The 23,680-nt window shown below is 38.9% G+C and overlaps 3 protein-coding genes across 3 annotated transcripts; 1 reads left to right on the forward strand and 2 right to left on the reverse strand.

Moving 5' to 3' along the window:
- Nucleotides 1-460: 460 nt before the first annotated feature.
- Nucleotides 461-11,151, reverse strand: LOC103479667 (ankyrin repeat domain-containing protein 13C-like). The gene is made up of 13 exons (XM_008434220.2): nucleotides 10,313-11,151; nucleotides 9,716-9,757; nucleotides 8,205-8,309; nucleotides 6,024-6,109; nucleotides 5,783-5,828; nucleotides 5,515-5,581; nucleotides 5,197-5,341; nucleotides 4,983-5,114; nucleotides 3,331-3,489; nucleotides 3,129-3,208; nucleotides 2,898-2,996; nucleotides 834-934; nucleotides 461-711 (listed from the first exon to the last, which is right to left on the reverse strand). The coding sequence occupies exons 1-13, from the start codon at nucleotides 10,674-10,676 to the stop codon at nucleotides 581-583; spliced, it is 1,557 nt and encodes a 518-aa protein (XP_008432442.1). The 5' UTR covers nucleotides 10,677-11,151; the 3' UTR covers nucleotides 461-580.
- Nucleotides 11,152-12,017: 866 nt separating this feature from the next.
- znf830 (zinc finger protein 830) lies at nucleotides 12,018-14,966 on the forward strand. The gene has a single exon (XM_008434218.2). The coding sequence runs from the start codon at nucleotides 12,268-12,270 to the stop codon at nucleotides 13,267-13,269; it is 1,002 nt and encodes a 333-aa protein (XP_008432440.1). The 5' UTR covers nucleotides 12,018-12,267; the 3' UTR covers nucleotides 13,270-14,966.
- efcab14 (EF-hand calcium binding domain 14) lies at nucleotides 13,470-22,451 on the reverse strand. Its single transcript, XM_008434219.2, has 9 exons — nucleotides 21,724-22,451; nucleotides 20,552-20,700; nucleotides 20,265-20,410; nucleotides 19,856-19,954; nucleotides 19,671-19,778; nucleotides 17,226-17,378; nucleotides 16,617-16,725; nucleotides 16,396-16,527; nucleotides 13,470-15,910 (listed from the first exon to the last, which is right to left on the reverse strand). Exons 1-9 carry the CDS (start codon nucleotides 21,897-21,899, stop codon nucleotides 15,735-15,737), a joined length of 1,248 nt encoding a protein of 415 aa, XP_008432441.1. The 5' UTR covers nucleotides 21,900-22,451; the 3' UTR covers nucleotides 13,470-15,734.
- Nucleotides 22,452-23,680: the final 1,229 nt, after the last annotated feature.

Below are 23,680 nucleotides of genomic sequence, written 5' to 3' on the forward strand. Positions count from 1 at the left end.
ATATATATACACACACACACACACACTAAACCTTGTCCCAGGTGGGTAAAAACATTCTTAAGTACTGGAAATGTATTGCTACACAGTGTTACTCCATTGAGTTTATAGATATATAATATGCTATATATAAATGACCAGTAAGCTCAGTTTAAGGATAGCTCTATATTTGTGGGGTTTGTTTTCCTTTTCTTTTAAATGTCGTGAACAAAAACGAGAAGAATTATATACATTTTTCTGAAGGTGAGTGCAGCTTCGAGTATACTGAAATATTAATGATGTGACAGCTTTAAAAATGGCGCACAGCGGCACAGAGTAGCAGCTTTACCTGCTCTGTGTATAAACAGCAAGTACAACGAAAGCCATCAATCATTTCACAAAAAAACATTTGCAGATATTCATCTATAGCCGACACGGCGCTCCGTCAAATCCTCTTGGATTAAATGGTCAAAAAGAGCAGCCCTCCCATTTTCTTCCCTTTGTTTTTTTTTTTTTTATAGTAATAAATAGTTAATATGGATTCAGAGTCAGACCAGCGTCCTCTGTTCTGCTCTCACTCTCCCAAGCAGGACGCGTTGACAGGTCAGAGGTCCGGAAAGCGGCTTGGATCTTCCTTGTATTCGGCAGGGATGAAGAAAATAGAGTCGTCAAACTCGTCGTAGCGGAACTCCTGAAAGGTGACAGTCGCTGTGATCGTCGGGAAGACGGGGATGTCTGCGAGACAAGAGGAAGAAAAACGATAAAAAAAAAAAAAATAAAACATGTTTTTTTACTGTGATCTTTCCCCCCTGAAGCTCGCCCACTCGCAGCCGGTGCAGAGGTAGGTCGACACATACCGAGTTTGACTGGAAACCCCGGAGGAAGTTTCATCTGAACAAACTCTCGGAGTTTGTTGAAGTGCTTGAATGGAGCAATGACTTCCAACACGTTTAGTAACCTGGAGGCAGAGCAAAAGGAATCGGCACTTGTTTTTTTTTAATTTTTTTTTTTTTTATGCAGACCATAAATGAACATTAAGCAGATTGAAAAAGAAGTTGAAAAATCACATAGAGGAAAAGATAGTTCTAAGCAGCGTTATTCAGAAATTTCAAAACAAGAGCGTAAAATTTAACCGAGAATGCACCGGACAGAAGCGGGATAGGCACTTTAATCGCTCAACTAATTAAAGCAGGAGGGCGAAACGCAACAGTAGGAGCAAAGAGCTGATAGCCATTTTTTTGTGGTTAGTTTTCAGAGATGGAGAATGCAGAGAAAATCTTGTAGGGTCAACTTTTACATTTCTACAGAAACGAACTTTCAAAGAACAGTCTCCCTTAAAAAAAAAAAAAAAATGCAAAGATTAGGAAGCGCAACAGAACTTGGGGATATTTAAGTGTGTGCGTCTGGAGCAAAATTTGTTTTAAAACATTCTGCATTTATGCCAGACTGATAATCACAGTACATAATGCGAATCAAGCCATTTGCTGGCATAAGATGCAAGAGCGCAGTTTAAATAGTCAACTACTAATGACTTCCACTTAGTTTTGTAATACAAGTTAAAAAAACAACTGCCGTGTCAAGCACACTTTACTATAAACAATTTATATTCGCTCACTGCAGGAAAGCTAGAAAACAAAGGAATTTGAATTGGCTAAAATCTATTCCTTGAAAATGCTAATCAGTGTATCTTAATTATCGAATTGTATTAAAGCTCTGAAATTAAAAAAAAAAATTTAACTTGCACATTAGTGACTTCACAATAATGTACTAATTTCTCTTGTGCTATCATAAAATTAAAGTTTGTGGCTGTAGTGTGACAAAACGTAAAAAAATAAAAATAAGAAGAAATGGCCTGAATAATAGGAATACTTTTATATGGTACAGTTAAGCTGGAGAAGGAAAACTTACAAAGAACCTCGAGCACTGAGACTTCAGATAATATCATCTGCTATAAGAAAAAGCCATTTTTCTCCAACTGCAGCGCTGATAATTTTTTCCCATTAAACTGAACATTATAAAAGTAGTAAATATATTTTCAACAAAACAAAGCAGAAAATGTGAAGAGGAAAAACGACATTAAAAAGCCATTAACCGTGATAAAGAACGAGGTTTTAATGTTGTCCCCATTAAGGTTCACTCAGCAGAGGAGATAAAGCAATTTCCTTACGTAACACAGCCTGCTTTAATCTTACATCATCATTTACTCATTTTAACACGCATGCATCTTTTAAACTGTGCTTTTCACAAATCTACTTTACTTGTTCTCCACGACCGACTTACAGACTACAAGTCGACGAGAACACCGTTTTCGTTGGAAATGAAACAAATTCGTAGTTTAAGGAAACCATATATTTTAGCTTTTAGCGTTTTACACCAAATAAAAGCGCAGCGACGTACGTGGTGTTGGTGTGAGAATTAAAGTGCAGTTCCTCTGAAAGACAAACTTCAACGCTGACTGGAGGTAACAGAATGATCAGTCTGTCTCTATGGTTTAGCTGGCATTTTAGGATCTAGGAAAGTTCTAGGAAGTCTAGTTTTTCAAAAGTTAATTTTATTTAATATAAAATAATAGTTAACTGGAAAATTAACTTAAAAAGTTGGAAGTTATAGGTAACCGCTCAACTGCTTACAGATAAAGTGAGGCAGAAACAGAAGAAGTCATTGTTATTTTTATTTATTTATTTTTAAAATAAGTTCATTTGTCTTCTGTTCATTAATGGGTTTTTTTGGGGTTTTTTCTTGTTGCTTCTGTGGAGTTTTTGATCAGCGCTTAACAAGTGAAACCCTTCATGTTCTGGGCCTTATTATCCGAGTTATTTTATCTTTACTCGACGCTTTTCTGAAAACCCCAGGAGTATTCCGTGGATCAAGCAGCGCTGAAAGCTCTGCGGAGAGATCTGAGGAGGATGGGATGTACTTACGACTCGATGCCTAGAGGAAAATCCTGGCTCATGGCTACTGTAGCTTTGAAGTTCTTCTTGCTTTCCTTGCACACGAGCTCTCGGCCGAGGTGAGGCGGCCTGAAGGTGAGCCGAGACACACAGCAGACGAAGATGCATTTACGAAACTCAGCACTTACACAGATTCGCTTGCAGCTGCCCTGAATAATCAGGCGAATTACAGCAAAGACTGATGAAACCGTAGAAACGTACTTTCCATGCTCTGCCGTTATGTACTCTTCCCAAGAAATGGTGTTGGGGGCCGGCGCTGTGAGCGACTGCCTCCTCGCAGGCTGCAGACAGGAAAACATCAGTCAGGGGAATTAACGCCGCTCTACTGTGATACAGCTATTAACTGCTGGTGAATAAAAAGAGCACTGAAATGAAGGGAGTAGTGTGGGGGGGGGGGGGGGACCCTAAATTTTCTGCCGGCGGATGCTCCCTTGCTCAAACTCTCCATGATGGCTTTATTCCTCATGATGTCTTCTTCGCTTAAATGCTCCCGCCGTTTCCTCGACTCCAGCACCAGACCGTTGACGGCGTAGAAGTCGGCCAGGAAGTTTCCAACCCTTTCCTACACACAGAGCGCGAGCGCAGACCTTTAAACACCTTCATAAGCCGCCGTACTGTAGAGGTTCAAAATGGCAGCCACTCCAAACTTCGACTGGTAAACAAACCTCAGAATGACGATCTAACCCCTCTGAGCATTTTCAGCTCTGCAACTGCTAAACTGAACTTTCTGTGGCTTCAACTAATGTCTATAATACAATAAGGGATATACTCAACATAAAATACATGGCTTATAACACAAAGCTATGACCAAAGGAGTCGCTTTGACCACTTAGAAACAACACAAAATATTGACAGACATAGATCTTTATCAACAAAATAAATGAAGTATTTAGGTACTTTTATGGTTTTTAACTAAATGATAGATCTATACAATGAAATGAAAGGATACAGATGTTACTGTTTTGTAATCCTGATTTCATAGTCAGTTTTGAATTAGAAATACATCTCAATAAACTAATATTATTAGTAGTATTAAGCACTTGCAGCTTACAGCAAAGGAAAACCTAAAAATGTAGCTACTGGAAAACGTAAATTATTACAAAATGGGATTTTAATAAAGAAAAAGTATATTAAGACCCTGACAGATGTCCAACGAGGTTTCTGCTAAGGAGGCGGTGCTCACTGCTGTGCTCTGGGATGGACTGGATAGTGAACTGAGTGACACCAGACCAGATGACATAAGCAACCTGGACTTTAGATAGAGCCTCAGCTGACCGTCTCCACACCACGATGCGTTGACGCCCCAATTCAAGCAAAAGCAGCCCTAACCAAATATTTATCACCAATACTGCACATTACATGAATTTATTTTTCACTATGACGGCATTTCTTAATGAAAAATGCTTTTTATTGTGGTCTTTGTAATATTTCTACTTTGAACTGAAAGACACATAATGTACTTTGTGTGCAATCAATCTATAAGGTGCATTAGTTAATCTTGAACTGACCTTAATTACTGATATGTGCAGCTGCATTTCTAACACTGTTGGGCAAGAGATTTATGAAAATAAATGTTTTGGGTGTATTAATAAAAAAATAAAACAAAAAAACCCAGTTACCAAATATACATTAAGTGACAATAAGCTAAGTGGAACGTCACACAGATGCTTCAGACATATTATTATTACCCGATAATTACTATGTGCTCCAACAGGATATTTTATTAAGGAATGATTTTCCTTTAATGGATCAAACACAGTTGTCAATGCTGTAAATTATTCATTAGAATATCTAAATAAAGCTAAAAGTGACTTAGATTCATGAGCATAAACTATAATGGTAAATTTGTTTTATCTTGATTTTTTCTTTTGATTTTTAAATATTCATATTTTTAAACATTTATCTATCAGAATATGTTTCGGGGCTGCCAACTCTTACTTTACTAACCTAAATAAATAAAAAGAATTTGAAACGTCATGTGGTTCTCGTGTTAAATCGCTGTTTTTGGTTGAAGTCGTGACATTGTTCCACAGTTTGCTCTGCTGCAGGCCTTACCGTTTTATCCTCTCTGAAGAGCCAGCCAATCTGACTCCGAGAGAAAGTTATTGACTTTGTCGACAGAGTTGCGGAGTAGACGTCGCTGCTCATCAGAATGTCCACTTCCTCTTCGGTCTCCATCTCCGATTCCTGGGAGGACAGCGAGTGTCATGTCAAAACACCGAAAATCCCTCCCTGACACTGATCCCTGGCGACAGTCGCACCCGCTCACCTCGTGGTGTATTCTTTGGTACACTTTGGCTTCGTTGTCCAGAACCACAAAGGACTGGGAAGGCGAGGCGTCACCGTTAAAAATGAAGCTCAGATCTCCGCGTTGACACTTCATGTCGTTGAAGTCGATGAGCGTAGTGTCGAGTCTAAATAAGGATGGAGGGCAGAGAATTAGGAGGGAGAGAAAATTGTTTCGGCCTACTTTCTAGCTCTAAAAAAAGTTCTTGGCCTGAATAGCAAATATTTGCTGCATTTAACACTCAACCTACTTTTTTTTTTTTTACTGGTACAGGAAATTTTATTTTTTTTGATGCTTTACCTGATATTAATACCCTGCTTGTAGATTTTGCAAGCATCAGACGGCAGCATCCTGGACAGCAACGGCACTAAAAGAGACAAAAACCGATTTAAATACACCAATCTGTTACAAAGAAACAACTACCAATAGCTGCTGCAAAAAGAAGAAGGAATATATCTGCTTTAAAATGCACAGCGCTGCAGACAATGTTAAGAATGCTGCCTTCTTATGTCTTGTTTAAGAAAATGTATTATTTGCAACTTTTTATTCGTAAAACAAAAGGTCTCACCCCAGCTCTGAAAGTCCCAATGAACCTCGAGGTAAAAGTCACCAAGCTGCGGAAGAAAAACACAAACGGACTCAATGATCCATCTGATAAAAGGAGAAGACTGTTTGCGGCCACTTGCAGGACCGACTTTAATTATTTACACAAAATCTGCATCGATACAGTAAAACATAAAGATCGGGGATGCAGAGGAACAGCCCACAGCAACAAATCCATTTTTTTTCACACCAGCTGAGATTCTCACCTCCCTGAGAGCTTTCAGTAATTTCGGCCTCTTTTCCTCCACATTCTCTCTCGACTGCTGCTTTAACTTCCTCAGTATYGCCGTAACTGGAGAAACAGAAAGAACAGGCAAAATTTAGCAGCATACGCTGCATGGTTCTCTACAAAACTAAACGGACGGTTGATGTTACTGGCCGACTCCAGATTTTTACGAAGAGGTCAGTAAATCTAAAGATAGATGATAAACATGCCTTCCGGTCTGAAAGGAGAAAAGACCAAAGTACAGCACACGTACACAGAACAAACATATTTAGGTTTCATTGCGAGATGTCTCGTTTTGTACCCAAAACCAGACTTTAGTGTGCTGCTTTAACTCAGTTTGAGTTTTTTCATGACATTCTATATGTTTTGACACCACGTGTCCTTCACAGATCTTAAAAGTTATACATTTTTGATGCATTTGTGGGGGGAAAAAAAAGCCTCTACTCTCTGAGAGAAAGAAACAAACACCATCCTGCAGTCCTCACAGACAGTGAGACATGTCAATGGTAGATGCTTAATTTAGTTACAAATACGTTTCCTAAGGCATGTATTTAGCCTTCTTGCTTGAAAAGAAAAAAAATCTGTTTTTTGCTATGCCTTTCCAGGATTTCTAGAAGACTTTGCATCGACTCGTACCGGATGGGGTTCTGCAACACGGACGCAACAAATTACACTGGTTGAAGTGGAACGCAGCGCTGCCCCGGTACCACCAGCGCCGACTGAATCAGCAGCTAGAACTCACTGGCTCATGAAATGTGCCTCTTTCAGAAACTGACCAGTGACCCTTTTAATGATAGCAGACCGCACAGAGCAAGTCAGCACATATCAGTGACTCCTGGTTGACTCATGCAGAGGGGAATACCGGACCGGGAGTGGGCGTGATCAAGAGACGCAATGCTGACGCGGCACATGCAGCTTTCTGCTGCACGTTCTGGCAACCGGAGAGCTAGCCATACGGAGGACAGAGGACGAGTCTGCAGTTTCAACTTTCAACACACAATTTATTTAAAGGAAACACCGTCACATTTCCTGCTCAAACTAAAAAATAGCAGCTGTTTTTCTTTAAAGCAGAAACCTAGTGATGGGGCCGTTATTCTCTGTCTTTCCACGTCCTTGCACTTGCTAACCCTCAATGCTGCCCCCTCATGAGAGACGTGACCTTCTGAAAGCAAAGCTCCTGGTCCCAGGTCCTTCTGTCGTCGGCCAGCTTGCCGCGACGGGCAATAGTAGCTGAGATGCATACTAATAAAAGTTTGGGGTCATTTGTGGAAAATATCCAGCCTTAAATGTCCCCAACACAAGCTGTGAAAGCAGATGCTGCCAGTAAATCAGTTGTTTCATCCATTCGGCCAAAAAGGAAATACTGAATGCAGCGACACAAGATGGTTGCAAAAAGTGATAATTAAGGATTCAGGTCAGTTACTTCTTTTTTCTTTTTTTTTTACGTGAGATTAAAAAAAAAAAAACATAAATTAGCAGCCCCCTGAAGCGAGGGACAGAGCTAACAACAGCTCCTGCCTCACACAATGCAAATTAAATGTTTCACCAGACATTAAACGTAAAAACAGCAGCATCACTGAGCGACGTAGCGATTAGCCCAAAAGCTCAGGGCTGCCTCGTATCATCAGTCGGAGCACGAACTGCTTCCCATCCAATCTGGATGTCGAGTGCTCCGAGAAACTCCAAGACCTTTAGCTTTTGGCACCGACATCATAGCGGTGCCACAATTAAATGTTTAGTTTTAATTCTTTTAAATTGCCCCCACAAAAACAAAAACAACCACAGAAGCTGTGCTGCATCCATAAATGAGGACTCTAGCATTGAAGTGACTTTTTGTGCATGGAATCTCAGGGCATCCTACCTCAAATCTGAATGTGAAGGAAATTAATAGGAAGCTTTTAGCAGCTGGAATGTAACCAGATACGATCCTTCTTTTCCACAGTTCAGCGTAAACAAGACGACACATTGCGATGCTGCTGCCAAAGCACCGAAACAGAACACCGCTCCAGTCGGTAGACTAAATAACAAGCGAGGGCTATCAACAATTGGATACGCGGATCTGATCCCAAGTGTCAAAACAGAGGGTTTGTTGCAGACATGAAATTGAAAACAGAACAAAGTCTCATCACAAACTCCTCGCAGCTGCGTTTTAGTAACTTACTCATCTGCCGATCGCCGTAGCTGATGGCTTCTGCGAGCGGACTCCACCCCTGTGCGTTCTTGATCTTGACGGGGGCATTGTGAGCCAGCAGGAGAAGAGCACACTCTGAACGACAAAACACACAGAGACACACGTGTACCACATTCTGTGCGAGGTTAATCTGACATGTCCAACATTTCATAAACACGACTAAAGAATTTAGATTCAAAGGAGCTAACCCAAGAGTATCGAGAAGCCCTGTTGGCTGCTGTCTCACCTACATCCTGCCACTTCAACTATGTGGCCAATGTAAACAGAAGAGCTGTTTGAATGACATAAAACTAAAAAAAAAAAAAAAAAAAAAAAAAAAAAAAGTCAGGGAGTTAGTAGAACATGATGAAATCTAGTCGTTGTATTAGCCAGGACATGATCTCTGGTACTTTATATTTACTACTGCTCATGTTTCTAGACAGCGGTTAATAACATAATAAACTGGGACGACTTTGACCTCCTCCCGCCGGTAAAAAATGCTTCGTCCTCCATTTAAGAGGAAACCCGTCCCCAGTATGCTTTCTCATCACTTCTGCCCAGCTCATTCCCCACCTGACCGTGAAGGAACGCGCCCAGTGTTGAAATTTTGATGCACATTTTGTACAACACGAAAGAGCAACGACGGGAAAATGAAACCCACGTTTCAAGAAAACACTAAATGTTCTACGCTAATCACCAAGCCCGTGTGCGATGTGCATCAGAACCGCTCTCTGTCTGAGCGTGCACGGCTGCTGTTCATTAAAAATTAACGGAGGTGTTAAAATAAAATGCTTTATGTTCAGTGAGTGGGGGGATGTTCCTAAAGGCAGTGAACAGTGAACAGATTTAACCAAAATGGTGGGGACATTTTTCCTCTATTAGGACTTTCAGAAGGCATGAAAAATATTCTTGCTTGTTGTCCAAATTCTAACCAACACTGTGTTGCTGTTAAATTAAGTTTACAAATATCTGTGTCTCCACATACTGGCTTCTTTTTGAGATGATGGTGATGCTTGTATCAAGAATTGGAATGGGCTAGACTGGTTTTAAAAAGTTGATTCCTGAACGGCTAAAACATTCTGTCATACTGCGTTTAAAATTCCTCTAATAAGATGCTAGAGAATGTGTTCTCGCAAAGAGCCACTCGCCAGAAACCAGTTGCTGTGCACTGCCGTGGAGCTGGTTTAAAATATAAAAAGTTTCAATGAGTCCACGTTTCTAATTCTCTTTATTAGCACAACCGCTCTTGATGCAAAAGACTGGATTTACTATTTTAGTGCAGAGTTTGAACGCATCACATGTAAAATATATTAGCTAAAATCCTGGTTTCAAAGTTGTGTGGTGCACTCTCGATTATATTTCACAATAAAAACAGATTACGCCTAATTTACTGGCATACATTTATGGTACTTGAGAAGCTTTCTGAAAAAAAATATACAAGATAAAAACTAAAAAAAAAAAAAAAAAACACCCAAAAGAATAAGATAGTTATTCTGCTTTACCTTTGTGGCCCAGCATTACAGCAAGGTGAAGAGGTGTGTTCCCTATGAAGAAAAACAAATTAATCCAGGTCCAAGTCACAGACACATAGAAACATCAGTCATAGCAATTTTAATTTATTTCAGTAATTCTAATCAAAAAGTAAAAATTATAATATACATCCACAATACACAGTGCAAGTTTCCAAGAACACTATGCAGCCAGAAGGTGGATGTTCAGTGTGGTGTATCTGAGAATATTCATGGAAAGTTAAGTGGAAGGACAAAGTGTAATTTAGTGGAATGAACGATGTGTCAATGATTGTCTGCTGTAAACTGCAAAATCAATCACATTAGATTGCTATTTTATTTTACTTAAAACGTTTTTTTGAGAAACTGAACTTTTGTTTTCATAATTAGCTGTACATTATAATGAAAAGCAGCTGAAAAAAACCACACTCCCCTTTCTGTAATTAATTTATATAACATAAATTTTACTTTTATAATGGAATAACTGGTATAAATGGAATCGATTACATTCTAATTTAATAAAATGCATCAATACAGTCTGGGACAATAGTAAGGTAAAAACAATATATGGGGCAAGTATAAAAAGATTACCATGCACGTCTTTTTGAGAGATGCTGTGGGTCCTGATGAGAGAGGAGAGTCGACGGACATCCCCTTTGAACACACACTCATGAACTGGAAACTCCAGCTCCTCACTTGTCAGGATTATTGGGTTTTTGTTGTCATCATCCACAACTGATGCGTTGCCGTTTATGTTGTTCGCATTCAGCTGCTGCTGCTGTTGCAGTGCCGAGGATTTGACAGATTTCTGAAAAGCCTTGTTAGACTTGAAGAGGTTATTATTACCATTAGGAACCGTCCCGTTGGAGGTCTCATCGTAGGTGTCCATTATCGCCTCATTTTTATTTGCTTTATTATGATCCTTCCGCATGGTGCGTATCTTATCACCTGTCATGATGACTACCGTGCGTCAGTTGGATTACTATAGCTACTACAAAATGGTGAAGATGAAAGTGAACATGACAAAAGTCCTTATATATAATAAAAGGAAACAATCGCGAACTCCTATTTGGGTTTTTTTTTTTTTTTTTTTTATAATTTAAATATCGTTGCACTTGATGACAGGCTGAACCCCAACATTAGCTTCAATCATCCGTTAGCTTGCTAGCCCTAAATAAAAAATGAATACGATGGGTGCGGCGATGGATACAGAAATTAACCTTAAACATAACAGAACACACTCGCACAAAATGAACACAAAGAGAGAAGCTAAAACAACCTGTAGACGACTACATCGTTGTGTCTTCTACCACCTTTTAAATGTGCGATTTAAAATAAAATCGGTGCAGTCTTTGCAGCAAAAGTCGGACGGACAGGTTGGTACAATAAGACAACCGAGCTAACGTTCTCGCTAGCGACACTGCGAGCAGACCTCGCGAGATCATGGAAATTAGGTTTGCTCAAACTGCTCCGGGTCTGCATGTAAACTAGCCGTGAGATTTATGGCTCTGTTTCGAGATCCAAATCAGTTGGCTGAGTTCACCGAAGAGAACTGATTCCCTTGTACTATAAATTAAATTACAATGCTATACTACTCATGTTTCCTTAAAAAAATAAAAATAAAAAATAAAAAATGGATGGTTAAACCAAGAGTGTTGATAGACATCTGATAAGTAAATTAAAGAACTGCAAATGTGTAAGAAAAACAAGAGCCCTAAACAAACCAAACCTTTGTGATGTTTTGATGCTGTAGGCTTAAATACATTTCAGATTTATATCTACAAGAGGTTCATGAAATCTTTATATCTGATTTCATTTCATCACTGTAAAATATATTTTTAAAAAGTTTTCAGTAAACACCTATATTGAAATTGAATTACAAACAAGCAGAGTAATTAGGAGACTCATGAGAACAGTATGCGCTGCATTTTATTTAGTGACATTAGAAAGAAGACTGAATACATTTGCATGTCACAATTTTAAAATTCATTAAAAAAAAAAAACTCAGAAAACTGTGTGCCTTTTTTATTTCTACTTCACAATGAAGCACTCCTTGTGTTGGTCTGAGCACTTTCGCAATGCACTGTAAAACAGCAAAAGTCAGAAACAAATGGAATGAAACACATTAAGGATAATAAACAAATGCTTCCAGAAAGCCCCCCGGCTAATCAGACAAAAATAAACAGTGTTGTTTATTTTTGTCTAATAAACAGAGGAAAAATGTGTCTGATTGGATTGAAGTGGGAGCATTTATCATCTCCTTGGGGAAATAGAATATAATAAAAAATATGGAAACTTAAACAGACTAATTTTACCCCATACATCGGGCTTGAAAACGATCAAAGAAAATTCTTGACTTTTCAAGTCTGTGTATCAACCCCGATTACAGAACCGTGTAGCTTCACAGTTGGTGAATCTTTGAGTTTCCCTCCCTTCCAGGTGGTGGCGCTGAAGAGTTGAGCCGTGAGAGCAAAAACAAGAGGAAGCGCGACATTTCTGTTTGTGGTGCAAGCAGCTAGCTAAGCTAACACGTTTCGTTACCAAGAATGGCAACGTCCAAGAAGGGGAAAAAAGTAGTAAATCAAGAAGAACTCCGGCGGTTGATGAAGGAGAAACAACGACAGAACACGGAGAAGAAACGCGTGGAATCTCCCTTCGCCAAATACAACAGTTTGGGTCACCTCAGCTGTGTCCTGTGCTCTGTGCAGGTGAAGTCTGAACTCCTGTGGCCAGCTCATGTTCTGGGGAAGCAGCATAAAGACAAGGCTGCCGAGGTGAAAGAAGGAAAGAGCCAACCGGCTGTATCACAGAGTCTCCCTGTAAAAAGGAAAACACAGGACAGCGTGGAAGCTGTTGGAAAAAAGGCCAAACCAGCAGGTCAGTCTGAGWCKGGWYWRCCTGGAGACTTTGAGAAGCCGTCCGAAAAGGCGAGTGCTTCCACACAGAAATCTGCAGGACTGAGCCTCTTGGCAGGAGTTTATGACGAGGACGAAGACGCTGATGAAGCCGATGTCCCAGCGCAGCCCGCTAAAGAGCTGCCAGCTGATTTCTTTGACAGCTCCATCCCACCCACGCCTGCCATCTCCCACTCGGGATCCATCCTCAAAGCAGACGCCCCGGAGAAGACTCCCGAAAAGAAAGACAACACAGCCGAGGCGCTGCCCGAGGGCTTCTTCGACGATCCGGTCAGAGACGCCAAAGTGCGGAACGTCGACGCCCCGAAAGATCAGATGGACAAGGAGTGGGAAGAGTTTCAGAAGGAGATCCGACAGGTGAACACAAAGTCTGAGGCCATCGTGGCAGAGGACGATGAAGAGGGACGCCTTGAGCGTCAGATCGATGAGATTGATGAACAGATCGAGTGTTACAAAAGGGTGGAACTGCTGAGGGACAAGCGGGATGTTTTGAAAAGTAAATCGGGGTCAAGAAAGGATGAAGAAATGGAGACTGAGAATAACAACGAGGAGGACGAGGAGGGAGAAGAAGATGAAGAGGGGCTGCTGGGGCTTTTGTCCCGGGACTGGAGGGCTAAAGGGGCTCTGGCCTAGAGCTCTTCTTGTAAAACCTGGTTTTGTTAAGATTCTTGATAAATTTGYTCTCAGACATGAAACTTGTACATAGTTTTGCTAAAAGTCGCGATCTTTTGTAAATTTCATTTTCAGTCATGCAAAAAATACTGCAGTAAAACACATGTCACACAAAATCAAAGCTTCTGAATGTATCCTTTAAAAAAAACACAAGAAACTCAGGCCTTTTACTGTCTTTATTCATTGGTGCTCAAACAACAAAAACATTTGTAAAATCTCATTTACAGTTGCATTGTGGACCCAAAAATCTCTGCGACAAAAGCTTGACTAACCTTCATCCTGAAAAGAAACATTTAATTTATATACGTACTCGTTAACATGGYGAATTTAACAAACATGCCATAATCAAATGGTAAATATTACCTTGATAAGATCAATTACAGAGCAGTTAGATCCCTAATACCTTTTTAATTTAAAGCATAAAAATGGAGAACACAACATTTTTGGTCTAAAGAGGTATTAATCGAGTGTGTAGTCKGATGCATTTTCTTGTTTAGATAGGATTATGAACATGTTAGCATAAAAGTGGATCAAACCTAAAATATCAAAAGGTTAAGGAATTTAACGGAAAAGTGAAACTCCTAAGATTTAAAACAGTAAAAGTGTTTATTTCTGGTAATTTTGATTCCTTACAGCTACTGAAGACCCAAATTTTAACTTCTCAGAAAATTTAAATATTAAAGGCCAAAGAAAAAGGATTTTGAATAGAAATGTACCACAGCAAAAGAATCTGGACCTTCATTGAGAGCTCTATGCAAGCATATTACAGAAAGGTGAGTGGAAGGAAAACTGTTGATTTAATGTTCCAATGGAATTTGGCACACTGCCCAAAGTACCAAAACCTTGTTTAAAGACCATTTAATCTGAGTATGTTTAGTAAGTAAACCTTCCAGATTTATTGTCAATAGAATGATGAAAGTATGTCTGGGAAACCCAAATACCCAATCAAGATCGAGTGCATAAACTGGACAGTACCTGGGCATTTTTGGTTGGCCAGTAGTATAAAATCCTTAGTTTTTTAAAATTTTTTTATTGGTCTTATAGTCTATTTGAAACAAAAAAATGTGTATCTGAGAAAGTACATTTTGAGTTTTCCTTTGCTGTGAGCTACAATTATCAAACAATTTGTCTCTATATGTAATTAATCGGATTTTGACTATTTACTGGAGTAAATAAAAATGTCAAAAGACATTCTAAGTTGTTGAGATGTATCTTTATTGTGACCCAATTAATCAATTTTCTGATGGATTTTAAACTATTAATTCTGTCAATTAACCTTTAGCATATTTTATTGAAACCAATAGGTCAGAACTTAAGTAGAACAACAAATCAGTATCGACAAAAAAAATAAAGCCTCGTCGAGTATCTCTGATTTAATTTTAAACAACCCAACCCCTCTGATAATATAACAAGTCTGAATATGGCCATTTTATGAATACACACATAATTAGGTCCTTTATAATGCAATAAAATGTATCAAGTAAATAGTGATGGTCAGTGTTTCTCACACTACCCGTTACATATTGTGAGCTCGGTGTGCCTTCATTCCACTGCATTACTTCACTTATTGCTACATATGCCTCATAAATAACCCTTAAAAATTCTTGTAAAGAGTTTGTAGCCCTTCAAATCTGCGAAACGTCAAGAAATGAGAAAAACAAAAACAATATGCAACAAAACTACAGATAAATGCACAAACTGACTAAGTACGTGATCACAAATCTAAGGGTGGATGAAAGCACTTCAAACTTTAGTTTAAGCTTAGAAAAGAGAATACAAAAGTTTCGACTGTTCGTATACTTGATTGTGTCTGAGATAAGTTAGGAAACTGTCTAAAAACACAAAGAAAACCTCAAAAAAGCCATATCTAGTAGTCATTTGTAAACATTCATAAAAAAGTCCTTCTCCACATCCTACAAACAAGCTTTAGCTGAGCTGAACCAGGTGTTTGTGTACACACTTGGGAACGTCTGAGATAGCTGGTAGGTGCAGCCTAAAATACCTTAAACAATAATCATTACATCAGGGCGAGACAGAATGAAAAAAACAAAAAAACAAAACAAAACAATTGCGTACAGAAACACTTCAAGTTGAAACCCTAGGGTGGAAAACAGGACTTATTCAAGGTCTATAAACATGATTCCAGGAACTGGTTAAAATAAGATCTGATTTTACAAACAGATGCCTGTTTGGATGCCCGCTAAAATGTAAGAAATCATTTGTCTTTGCCAATAATACACTTGAGTGGGCCTGGGGGAAAGGTGTGAGAGGACGGCATACCAGTGCCACTTTTACCACCATCAAAATGATAAATATTCAGTTCACAGAAGGTGCAGCAACTACAGATAAGGGGTTGGGAATCCCAGACCCGCTCCCAGACCCTGCTGGGTGTTCAACACTGTTCTCTGCCCTCAGTGACGCTGAGCTTACAAACCCACAGCAGCTCTCAGCTCCACGAGGGAGTACCTCCGGTCGCCGTCATCAAAGCACGCCAGCGCACGTTCGCTGGGAGTCGACGTCCCGAACAGCATCTTCAGGTCTTGGTGAGTAAGTCCGAGGGAGTCGCGTCCGACTCCGGCTCTCTGGTAGACGTCTTCAAGGTCTGGAAAAGAATCCGGAAGCAAAAAATAAAAACAACAGAGTTTCAGTGTGTTTTAGAAAAGGAACAAGTATTGCAGTAATATGAACACGTATATGTACTCGAACGCTACGCAATTTGGACAAATAGCAAAGTTCACGCCAAATTGAAAAAACAAAACAAAAAACCATAATTGGGATTATGGTTTTCAATAAAACCATAATCAAAAAAAATAAACAAACAATGGTTTGTTTATTGAATTAAATAAACAAACCATCATCACATTTTCTTTTGACTGTACTTTATTATTGATTTCCTCCCAAAACCGAAAACGCATAAACACATGGATGATTAAGTTGGTGCTACTTACGAAAGACTTTACGCAATGCAACAAACAACTTTTTCCACGTGTGAATAAATAGGTAAAAAGGCAAGACACACCCCGACCTAGCGCTGTTAAAGAAGTAACACAAGTCTTTAATGAAAGGAGAGCTGTCCACTTTGTGTACCCGTCAGAGAAGCGACACCAGGCAGCAACACCCTCCCTGGACATTTTGTTCCAGCATTCCTCCTGGATCGCCTTGGAGTCAAGAAACGAGGACGCCTGCTGGTCTGGGGCAGTGTCAGTGGCGTGGACATGTCTGTCATAGGAAGATTATGTTAAACAGCTACAGAGTGCAAAGAAAGCCATGAGGATAAATTGCTTTTTTTTTTTCTCTCTACACAATACCTTCCAAATCCTGAGGTGTTTCTTTCGGTGTTGTTGTTTCTGTCACCGTCTTAGTTTCAGGCTCTTTACTGCCGACAGCCGGTGAAGCTACTGTGTCATTATACTGCAACTGCATGGCAGGAAGAAGGCAATTAACTTACTGTGTGTTTGGAATCTGTGGACTCAAAGAGTTGGAACTAGAAGTTCAGTATTTGGCTGTTAGCGTCTTTTTTTTTTTTTTTCTTGCCTTTGAATGGTTAAACTTTAAAGGGGTTTATTAACCCAAATTCATTGTGTATTCAGCTTTGTCAAGGAAATGAATTTTTAACAAGGGGATCAGTGGCAAGTGACATCCAATTGTATTCAAGTTGACTTAAGACAATGTTAGTGAAGTTTTGATCATTTCATTCCCTCCCCCCCATACAGACTGATGACAGTAACAAAAATTGAATAAGAAAAACAATTGGCTACGAAAAATGTATCTGTAAAAAAGCATTTAGTTATTCTGGTGATTAGATCAAATGCCATCTGCTAGCGTTTGGATAAAACCTAAATTCAGAAGGAAAAAAAAAAAAAACCATATATATGCATATATAAATTTAGTCACCATAGAATTGGGGTATTACTCACGCTGTGCTTTGACCCGTTCTCTAATGAGGCCACTCTTTGATGGAGGTCTGCAACAGTAGACAGAAGAACGTGGATCTGCTCATCAGTCCACATATGGTGCTGCTCCTCGGTCTTATTGACTTCACCCATGGCTCTTTTTAGGTCTGTGATGTCCTGCAAAAGGTATGCAAGATGTCAATATATCTGCAGTTCAGAGTTGCACAAACMAAAACGGAGCTCAGCTCTGRAGACGGGAAGACGTGTCTGGAGAGATTTACTTCCCAACATTGAGTGGCTACGTTAAAACACGTCAGATTTTTTTGTGRTACAGAAAAGTGGAATGGTGATAAATTATTCAAAAATTCYTTTTGCAATACTGACATGTACAGTTCACAAAAAACAAAAACAAATACACGGTATAAAAAATATATAAAAGCCGTAATACTGCAATAACCWGAATGCATATACGYACACCCTTAAATTAACGATTTGCTGGCCACAACAAGAGATGCACAATGTTAGAAAAATCTTGCGGGCAATTTAAAATTTATGAATATTGCAATGTTATAAGTTGTGATTTGTGCATATTTTCCTATTTTCCCTCTCTCATGTATTATTCCTACATTCTCTGATCTGTAGCATTTTGTGTATTTCGTGTCTGGTGTTTGAATCATAACAGTTACGACAATATTTGAACTGCAAACAATCCCATGGTATGCAAGCATAGCGCACCCTGACATTGTATATTGTGTATCCTCAATCGAAACCTGAGGTTTTAGTTATGTGGATGAAGTTAAGAGGAGTTTGGGGTCAAATCCTTACGATCCAGGAAAATTCAACCCGTGCCATTTCTATAGCTGAACTGACGCTTTTGATAGTTTTCAAAGCGTCTGCAGTCACACTAGTCATGTTGCATTTTATTCAACGTTTACACGCGAGACTGCACTCATAACTCTGCACTAGAAAAAGCCATTTCTTAGCTTCCTTCGTCTTGTTACTATGTAGTCTAGTTAAAGGATGTGCATGCTAATGCAACCAGGATATTACAGTTTTTTTTCTGCAATCATTTTTGTTTATTATTCATTTATTTTTATTATGGCCTCATTATAAAACAGATGGTCCCTCCTAACAGGGATGAAGTGCACTTTCCAGAAGCTCTAAACAGAGCTCGCAAAACTATAGGTAATAAGACAAAATTATTGAGGTCACGGTATCAGAAATACACGCACATTATTTGTTGACTTTCTCCTTTCATCGTGTTGTGCTTGTAAAGAAATGAGGAAAATATTTTTTTCCATTCTTTCAGAAATCTGACCTAGTTTTAGTTCATAGCATCTAAGCCCTCAAAATAGATTGGCAGTTGTTTAATGTATTATGAATGCAAAGCCAAGGCACAGATCCAAAGAACTGACAGGACCCTCTTATCCCAACGACTCCTTTAACATAGGCTTGACAACAACTGCCAAGCTGCTTACATGCGTGGGTTAACACACATATTAATCTGGCTGTGGTGGCGATCACTAGCGCTCCTCATTTGGATTCATGCCGCGATTCGGAAGATCGACACAATGAGCCCGGGTGTACGGTAGTAGATTTGCTTCAGTTTTTAAACAAGACAAATGCCACAGTTACGAATCAGGGGGAGATTAAACTACAGTTTGGTCTCGCCAATGTACTACAGAAATCTCAATGTGCTGTTCAGTTGTTTTCGGTGCCAATGACAGAAGGCATCTTTAGCTGTATTTGCAGTGAGCCTACAGATGGAAATACAAATAGCTGAACAAGAGAAGTGCATATGTACTTTGGTTCAGTAAAAAAAAAAAAAAAAATCCATAGCTTTGCTCATGTGAAAGAAGTCAGTTTGAGGCTGCAAACCAGTCATAGTCATAAAAGATAGGAACTTTCACTGTTTCCGAAAACAATTTAAGTGCAGTATAGATCAAAAAGAAATAAACAGTAGAGGAATATTATGATTGGACGGTGTAATGGCAACTGTAATGACACAAAGATGTCCTGTTCAGAAGCAGACCCGCTAGTTGAATTTTTTTGTTACCTTGTCCAAAGTGCTAAGAAACAAAATGAGCAGATTAAATAGCTTAATCTGCTTTTAAAGCAGCCCACACCAAACTAATGCAAGGATGGCTGACAATGATGCCACACAGAAGATTGAAGATCCATTTTCTTGCGTCTAATCAGCAGAGGGCAGAGAGGCTTTAGATTTGGAGTGATCAATCAGCAGGAGATGAGAACAGATGGTACTATATGGAAATCCCAATGGCCATATAATACGCAACCATTTTTTTCTACAAGTTTACAGCTTGGCATACACATGCTCCAACTCCTAAATAAGTGTAACCTAGTGTTCAAACGGTGGTTTGAACTGGGTACTATTTCTTCCATGCTGCGCATAATAATATACCTTAAACCTGCTACTCAGGAATTACAACAAAAGTATTTCAGAATTACCATAGTCTTCTTTGACTCATCGTCTTTCTTCTGATTTTCAAGAGAAGCCTTCATYGTTTCCACGTCATGCTGTACACTTGTGAGTGTGCTGCCAATCGTGGCGACACTCTGAAGCAGAGAAAAACGCTTGAAGTGGCTGAAATCAGAATCMAACTAACCACATTTCCAGCTTCTGTTGGTTTTACCTTTTGAAGCTCTTCAACGGTGGTCGGAAGGCCAATTAAATCAGCAGAGGATTTCAGACTGGTTTTCAAATGGTTAACAGCTGAATCCAGAGACGTGATCTGTGCGGGTTAAAGCAAAAACATTTTAGCTAAAAGTGCAGAAAGTATGTTGAATCTGACTGTAAAACTATTAGAAAGTTACATGCAAATGTTACTAAATCTGACATGTAGATGTCAAAATGTTATAAAACTGCACTAAAGAGCTTGAAAGGTTTATTTCCTAGAAATACCTATGGAAACTGTAGCGAGGAAAAACTACACAAATCCCAATCGCCATACAGTAATTCAGTTCAATGTTCTCTGGTGACTTTTCCTTTAGACGCATTTAATATTACAAAAGATTACAAGCTTTGTAGCAGGCGTGACTGACCTTGCGATTCATTTCTGTGAGGTTAGACCAGAGCTTATTCAATCCCTTGTCCCCGTTTTCAATGTCTTCAAGTTTTTTCTCYTTGTTTTTCAGATCCTCACTTATTTTGGGTATTTCACTCGATGACACCTTCTGGCTGGATTCCACTGCAACAAAAAGGTGGCCGAAAGTGTTTTAAGCAGTGCCAAGAGCAATAAACACCTTACAACTAGATTAAAAATACTAACAGATTTCATGACCTGAGGGCATTGTGTTGTTTCATCACCAGATTGGTTTGTGACACTTACTGCTRTGCAGCTTTTCCTTCAGTGAGTCTAAATCTTCCTTCAGTGCAATTTGCATCCATATGAGTCCAGCACAAGCCATGACACAGGCAGCTAGTATGATGAACAAAAACAATGGGTAGCACACGTTGCAGCACTGTGAGTAGCTTCTTCTGTAAAAAGGAAGGACGTGTAACATTAGACGTTGAAACTCCACAGCCTCTTTTATTATTCATAATTTGAACCCTTGGAAAGCTGCATGTGTGTGAGTAATAAGCTTGCTCAAAATGAAATGATCTTTAAGCTGCGAAAGCCAGTTTTTATAAATGTATTCATTCCCACTGAATTGTGATTTCATGACATTACAACYGCAAACTGAAGGTGAACCTTAAACTCGTTTTTTGGAAGCATCTAGCAGATTTTTTTTTTTTTTTATAGAACTGCCCTGTATTTGCATCCATCCRTCCATCAACTCTGACCAGTAGGGATCCTTCAGATACCAGAGCCTATTGACCTTGTAATTAATACTCTGCTTTCCAATCTTGTCGGTGTGGACGAWTTGCTGCGTGTGAATAAGTTTAATGTGGCAGGTCAAGAACAGTGTTAGAGTGGAAATAATATAAATAATTTATTGTCCCAATGAGTAAATTCAGGATTCAATTTAAGGGGCCAAAGGTGACGATTTAAGTTAACTCAAGTCAAGTCACGTTTATTTGTTTAGCACAACTCAGCAATAAGGCGGTTCAAAGCGCTTTACGCCATAAAATCACAACACAGCAACCAATTATATAACAACAATAAACATTGCATTTTGTCCTGCCATCCTCAAAAACATCAAATATATTGATCAATGTTTCAGTTATTATGAATTTAAAGAAAAATCTGAACAGGTGGGTCTTTAGCCTTGATTTAAAGGATCTCAGTGTTTCAGCTTTTTTGCAGTTTTCTGGAAGTTTGTTGCAGATTAGTGGAGCATTAGTAGCTTTAAGGCTGAAATTGGCAGAATATTCATTTTTCTAAATATGAAAATAATTGATCAGACAATTGTCTAAGGAGTACGTAGGTGAAGTATTTTAGGAAAAGGATGTTGAATATTTGAGTTGCAATTTGAAAAGTAATTTAGCATAAGTTAGAAAATACCTACAATTAATCCACATATATTCACATACTTATGTGTAGAACAGCAGATCACTCACTTTCCAAAGTTAGTTCCACCATTCAAGTTGTTGAAGTCATCATCCTCCGAGCTCGATTCTGACTCCGAGCCCGGTGGTTCGGTTCGAAGAAGTCGGTGCCCTGACCCCTTCTTAGTCTTCTTTCGCTTACTGTCTCCGAGTCCGATCAAGGCATTCAGTTCCTTCCTCTTCTTCATTTTCTTCTGAGGGGTCAGCGAACCCGCCGAGCCCGATTTAAAGCCCACTAAATCCAATGTTTTGTCCAGTTTGCTGGATGTTGTCGTTTATGTAGCAGCTAAGCTAACCTTATCCTGCTAGCCTAAATTCACGCAGCGTAATGAGGAAATCCAATATATAAAGACATCGGACTCGTAATCCGATAGGCTTATTTAACACTATATGCCAACATAAACACGTTTAGTTTCTGATTAGCATATCTTCACACCCTAAAAGTCGCTTCTTTAAAATAACTGCTCCTGTAAGCTACCGGGTTTTCATGTCCTCTAAGCTAACTCAGCTAAGCAGCGTTTTGCTAACAGCGGCTGTTCTAGCTTCCGTGTTCTTGCTTTACCTCAGTTATGTTAGAAGAYTGTTTGTTGTATAAAGTTAATTTTAACAAAAGCGACTCTAGTAGATTAACACACGATTATGTCATAAAAGAGAAGACTGCTATTTCTACAGACTTGACCTGCTACCCACAGCTTGTAATAACCTCACAGTTGATTGGTCCAGTGACAAACACAACTTCCTGTGTATTGTTTTGTGATGGAGCGAAAAGGCGCAGTGCACTGCCCTCCTCTGAATGCTCAAAGTTTCTATATGGGGAAAAAAATAGAACTGTAAAGTAAGCTTTTTACTTTACAGTTTAGAACAACTTTATATCTCAGRATCTTCGACGATGTACAAAATCACTTAACCGACATGTTCCTGCAAAAAATTTAGTTCTCCTGCTTAACTCACGTCTTTGTCATTGAAGCTGGTTGCTCCCGGGTTCACCATCTGCATTAAAGTTAGAGATTAAAGACAGGATTCTATTTAATCTATAGGCCTAATCCAATTCTTWAAAAATAAATAAATAAACATTTTTAGATTAAAGTCAGAATTTGAACTTTTTTCTCTTTTTTTCCAGAATTCTGAGGAAAAAAAGTCTGATTTGTTATATTTTTCTCAATGGACCTTGTTGTCTTTCATAGTTATGCTTATTTACTGTGCTGAAGTGTGTTTTAAAGATTTTAGTTTCGAGTTTTTAAATACCACATAAAATTGTTTATTGAAATAAGTGTTTGTAATTTTTTATTTGATATGGCCCTCAACACAAAAATCCACAGAGTACTGAATTGCATTAATATTTTAACTTTTTGTCATGTTGTAACCCATCCTCCATGTATTGTATGTGGGATTTGTCTGTTAGACCAACACAGATAACAAATGATGGTGAAGTAAAAAATGTGCTGTGCATTTGTATCAAGCTCTCTTCACTYTGATCACAAATACATTCAGTCAGGTGCTGCAAATTGCCCCAAGGCAATATTAATATAATACACAATGTGTGAAATGTGATCTTAGTACACAGTGATCTCTAAAGACCAGAAGTGTGCTAGAAAGCATTAGCAAGAAAACAGCGTCTTAGTGGCAATGTATGGATTTAGGCTGAGCTCAAATTTGAATCATCAAATTTCAGTCTGGATTTTGGTAAACAGAGTAGAGATGCTCAATATACTGCACTTCTTGGTATTGATCAGATGCCAAGTAAATACACGGCTGGTATTGSTTATATTGATACCAGCACCAATACGTATTACGGTWTTTAAGTAAGTTATCTCATCAAGCATCTGACACTTTCTGTGTTTTTTTCCCTTTGAATTATTTTGTTAAAACCTACAACAGAATTTAGATAATGTATATAGCTGTCTATAAAATACTTCTCATCATCATAAAGAAATACTTTGGATTCACCTCTGCTAAAAAACAATGTCCA

The sequence above is a fragment of the Poecilia reticulata genome, linkage group LG17 (genome assembly GCF_000633615.1).
Source record: "Poecilia reticulata strain Guanapo linkage group LG17, Guppy_female_1.0+MT, whole genome shotgun sequence".
Taxonomy (NCBI): Eukaryota; Metazoa; Chordata; class Actinopteri; order Cyprinodontiformes; family Poeciliidae; genus Poecilia; species Poecilia reticulata.